We start from the raw sequence: 5,000 nt of genomic DNA, 5'->3' as shown, positions 1-5,000 counted from the left end.
AAAAATCAAGCCTCTTGGAAATCAAATTGATATCTATTCCCCTGAAACAAAAAAAGACGCTTTTACAGTTGCTACATGGAAGGCTTGGTTGCAAACTTTGAGTGCTTAAGTACAAATGAATGAAAGGCTTTTACTGAGAAGAAAGTGATAAGGTGCATTCTGCGATAGATAAATTTATCGCAATTCTATCGTACATTGATCTGTTCGTTATCAACCTTGGAATGAATAAGGGCCGAGAAAGAGGAGGTTTGCGGTCCATAAAAAAAGAAGATGACTGGGAAAGTGGTTAAAGTGTTTGTCACCGCGGTAAGGCAATCACGTCTTGAAATAAGAAGACTTCCACCGCAGTCCTGTAGGTCAGTGTGCCACTATTGATGGTTTGCATCTGACCTTACGGCGTTACGGTTATGTACAGAATAATGCAATAAAATGTCTTTCAGGTGGGAATTTTACCCTTTAGGCATCCATCCTTTTCCCAAGAATGTATGGAAAAGTTTCAGAATACTTTTCGCTCTCACCTTATCCATAGCATATGCCACAAGACTTCACACATCTTCTGGAGGCTGACCTCGCTCTGTATAATCGACTGCGACAGTCTCCCCGGATTCGAACTAGTTTACAATACGTTTTGGAGCCCCGATCATAACAGGCTGTTAAAAGAACAAAAAGCGCCAAACAAGGAAGTCAGTTATGTCAGAAAAAATGGCGGGCTAAAAAAATTCGAAGGTCAACACCTATCCAGTATGATCAAAGGACTGCAGAAAAGAAATTGAAATTTAATTTCCGGCTTATCTTTCGGTAAATGTTTCGTACTTTACTAACATTTCACCAAAAAAAAGCTACGACATTACAGCGTAGGTTGTCCAGTCGTGGTCAACTCTGTGTTATTTTAGTTCGCTATCATCATCGTCATCATCATCATTATTATTATTATTATTATCATTATTATTATTATTATTATTAGTAGTAGTAGTAGTAGTAGTAGTAGCATCACTTTTTTAATCTTTAAAAATTCGAAAGGCACCAAAAATTTGTCGAGATAGCTTGCAATGGCACCAAAAGCACTTGTTTCTACATGTAAATTATATTTCGCCCTATTGCCTATATAATTATATAATAAATGACCGCGTGTAGCTCAGTTTCTTCATTCACTGAAGAGTCGGCAAAAAATTCAGCGCAAAACGGAATTGTAACCTATGCCAGAGGCTACGAACTGAATAAAGATTTAAGCACTAAGGCATTCCGTAATCAGTGTTTTCTTGTAGCTCTGGTCAAATCCCTTTTTTGTTTGATGAAACCCTAATTAAACTTTCATCTTATACAACTGTCAACCGCAATCGGGGCTATTTACTCGTTACAGGTGCGTTTGACTCTAAATATTCCCACAATTTCGACCCAAGGCAAAGCAATCTTGGTGAGCTTGAAAAATTGTTTCTTCAAGAATCTTTTCGACTTACTTCCTCTTTTTTCATTGTTCACGAGATCGTTCAAATCGGAAAAGTCTGCCGTATCTTCAGATTTCGTTGCATCGAAAGTGTTATCGTCTTCAACGGTCTCATCCTCTTCATTCAGCAAAATTTCATCGTCTGCAAATAATCAAAACGAAACTCACATGCACCATAAATATATTACGTTAATTTGGTCTTCTTTGTGCAAGTTTCCCAAGGGGCATCCTCCACGAAACTGATCGAATTTTGGCCCCAGAATATCAATGCTACGTTAGTTGTTTTACTCTCGAAAATTCCACATTTTTCTCCAACTGTTATACTTCTTACCGTCAACATCTTTCAGAAAAGAAGCACCTGAGACCTTTTTGGTCTCCATAAACAGCAGCATCGCGGCGAGGAGAACAAAAAGCACTTTTATGGCCAGCATTTTTAATTGTCCCGGTTCAGGCAAATAGCTCTGCTGAATGATCTCAGGCAAGGTAATGTTCTTTTATGACATGAACTGAAAAATGTACTTTTTATAAACAATCTGCTTTCAGCTGTTTGTGACCACTAGAAAATTTAAATAAACCATAAAAGGTTTTCACCACTCAATCCTGCCCGTTTTGAGATTCTGGGAGTGGGAGATTAATATGAATTCACACCGTCGTGGCCAACCAATGCGATTTAGTCAGGTTAACAAGTTAACGTCATGTTCAAAGTTTTATTTGGTTTTATTTAATCAAGTCGCTCCATTTGGGTGATAGTCTACAATTACCCCATAAATCTTCCTTTATTCAGCGTTGGTGCGGCACTCATTCTGTGTTGTATTGACTGCATTTTATGAGAAAATATTGTTAAGGCAATTATTTTAAATGAAAAAAGGACAATTGTTTTTATCATTTTCGTCTAATCTTAATAGAAACTTAATCATGGCATCATCCATTTTTTATTTGAATTTTTGGGAGATCCTTTGAGATAATCGGCCATTCGACTTTCTAAACGCGAAAAGCTTCTTTCAGAATGAATTTATGGACTGTACTGCTGGAACATTGGCTACTCGGTTTGCGTTTCGGTCTGTACTATAATTTCAGCTCCACAAATAAACACACAACGAAAATCATTGATACTATGAAGCCATTTGAAAATCTCACGTGGGGCGAAATTGTTGCAAATTGCCTTTCTGTTTTATTACTGCGATGTAAAGCAATAGCGTAGGAGTGAACAAAAAAAGTTTTATTACTGAAGAACAACCATAAAAATTTGGTCTTTACACGCCGATTCTGACCTTGGCAAGTTTTAGGCCAGGAAAGCATTTCAAAGTGTCTGGTAGTAGAACAAAGGAAATGTTGATTATACCATTTTTCTTTTTGTAATTCCATGGGTACCAGCAATTTATAGAATTCTGGACTTCATATAGGCAATAAACCTTGTCGGAATAAACAGCTGAAATATTTATCAAAAGTGGTTTCGCCGACAGCCATGTAAGCCGGACAGTGCGGCTCATTGATTGGACATGGTACCTACAGGATCCCTAGAAGTAAGCAGTAGTGTTGCATTATCTGAAATATAACCATCTAAAATGGCACAATTTCCGAAAGGTATTCCCCAAAGAATTTCATGCAAAAATTGCTCTCAGACGAAGCAGACTTCTTAATTATGTCTTATTTCAACTGGGATAGATACCGCGGTACCAGTCCATGAATATGCCGATTCGAAACTTATTATTAAAATGCTTTATAAATACAGAGCAAGACAAAATATTATGTGACGATTACTTGGTTTTAAATGAAAAAATTCAGTAATTAAGAACATCTAGAAAATTAATCATTGGGAAACCTGCGGTGGGCTTCGCGGATTTGATATTTGTTAAAGCTCTTTTCTCAGCAAGCAAGTTAATGTGCCAGTGAGATCGAAAACGGGATCGTCTGGCTGGAATTAAGGTCAGTTTAAATCTGCAAATTATTGATATTATTTTGGCACTGATGTTTCTGAACAAATTCACCAGAACCTCTGAACAATTCATATTTTTTGCCTTAAATATATTGCGTAATTTTAATAGATAGAACAAAATAATCTTCTTTTTAACTTGGAGTTAAAAGATGAATGCTGCTCGGATCGAGGGAAAACCGGAAACCATGCATTATGCAAGCTACGGTTGCACCACAGTTCAGTATGGTTGCACGCATTCACAAAAAGCATTGCATCCTGCATTGAAAACTTAATTGTATTATAATACACTGACTGACAAGGTCTATATTGTTTGATATATTTTCTTTTTGTCACAAATTGGCTAAATTTAATAAAATCATTTTTAAAAAAATTGGTATTACGAGGAGGTCTGTTCCCGTAGTAGTCAGTACGGTTTTTTTCTCGTGATTTCACCATTGTTCTTGAGTGATCAACGGCTTCGCCCCCATCCAGTTTATACTGCTTAATAGAAGCATTCTCTCCTGCAAGTGGTTCCACAAGCTCAATTTGTTTTTTTTTTTAAGGTAGATTGAGCATTAGGTTTTTCAAAGAGGTAAGGGAAGGGAAGGGGATGAAAGAGAGAGAAAGAGAAATAGAAGCATGTCACAAAGCCATTGTTTAAGCCTCCCCTCCATCGCTAATCTGGCCAAGGCTGGCTAAACGATTTTGCACAATACCTATGGAGAAATTAACAATAAAACTCGGAATTTTCTTCTTTATGCCGCCATGTTGTTTTCAAGCCGCTCTACAGTTGGAATTGTCCAAAGCGATCGCCAGGCAGCGCACCGTTTACAAAGCAAGAATAGTTTTGTGCAGAAACTACTTCCATTACATTGTGGATTTCTTGGCCCAAACCTTAGACAGAATTTCTCGTTTTGCTCGATGGAATGAAGATGTTGAGAAGCTAGCGCTGTAAACGATATTCCCCGTCTATCAAAGAATTAGCCGTCGCATGCGTATATCATAAAAACCACCAAAACTTTTCACTGCGGAGCACATCAAAGATGATTATGTATCACTGATGGCGCTTTTTTTTTAGCTCAATGGTAGGAAAACATTGTTGCCTCCTCTCTGCCCTCTTCAATTCATCAATAAAATCTTCTACTGAAATCGAAAACGCCTGCATGCTCGGATAGTGTGAAGTCTATTGTGTCTCAACGAAACATGGCAAATTTTAGAAACTGACTTACAAAAGAATGGCTTTGTACCAGGTCTTCCTTTCCTGTTGGCTCCTAAGACCCACTTTCCACCCCTTCCCTTTACAGGAAGGCGTGTTACTCAGGATTATGTAAGGTTATTTTTTGTGTTCAAATCATGGTCTTTACCTCACACAATCGCCACATAGCCAACGAGACATATCCTACGATTAAAAGAGCCCAGGTCATTTGGTAAAATGTTTCACTCAAGGACATTTTCTGGCTTCTACAAGTAATCTGCAGAATTGCTTGCAAATACATTTTCAGTTTCGATTTCGTCTCCAGTGCGGCCTGGGTTCGAGTTCTGGATACTAAGTAACACGTGGGTTGAGTTTGGTGCTTCTCTACTCTGCTTCCAGAGGTCTTCCTCCGGGTACTCCGGTTTACCACTCTCCTCAAGAGCCAA

General features: G+C 38.1%; 1 protein-coding gene across 2 annotated transcripts in view; it reads right to left on the bottom strand.

Moving 5' to 3' along the window:
* LOC138045656 (antimicrobial peptide AmAMP1-like) overlaps positions 1–5,000 on the bottom strand; it is a 30,312-nt gene that overhangs the window by 203 nt on the left and 25,109 nt on the right. The window contains exons 1-3 of one of the 2 annotated variants that reach the window (XM_068892231.1): positions 1,776–1,981; positions 1,458–1,586; positions 519–650 (exon numbers count right to left, since the gene is read on the bottom strand). In XM_068892231.1, coding sequence (XP_068748332.1) covers positions 520–650; positions 1,458–1,586; positions 1,776–1,875 — 360 coding nt within the window. In that variant the 5' untranslated portion in view covers positions 1,876–1,981 and the 3' untranslated portion in view covers position 519. Of the gene's footprint in view, positions 1–518; positions 651–1,457; positions 1,587–1,775; positions 1,982–5,000 lie in introns of those variants that run through there. The other variant, XM_068892230.1, reaches the window with a different exon arrangement.

This window comes from Montipora capricornis, chromosome 4, assembly GCF_036669925.1.
Source record: "Montipora capricornis isolate CH-2021 chromosome 4, ASM3666992v2, whole genome shotgun sequence".
Classification (NCBI taxonomy): domain Eukaryota; kingdom Metazoa; phylum Cnidaria; class Anthozoa; order Scleractinia; family Acroporidae; genus Montipora; species Montipora capricornis.
The sequence above is the reverse complement of the archived record's forward strand: the minus strand, read 5'-3'. Positions and strand labels throughout refer to the sequence as shown.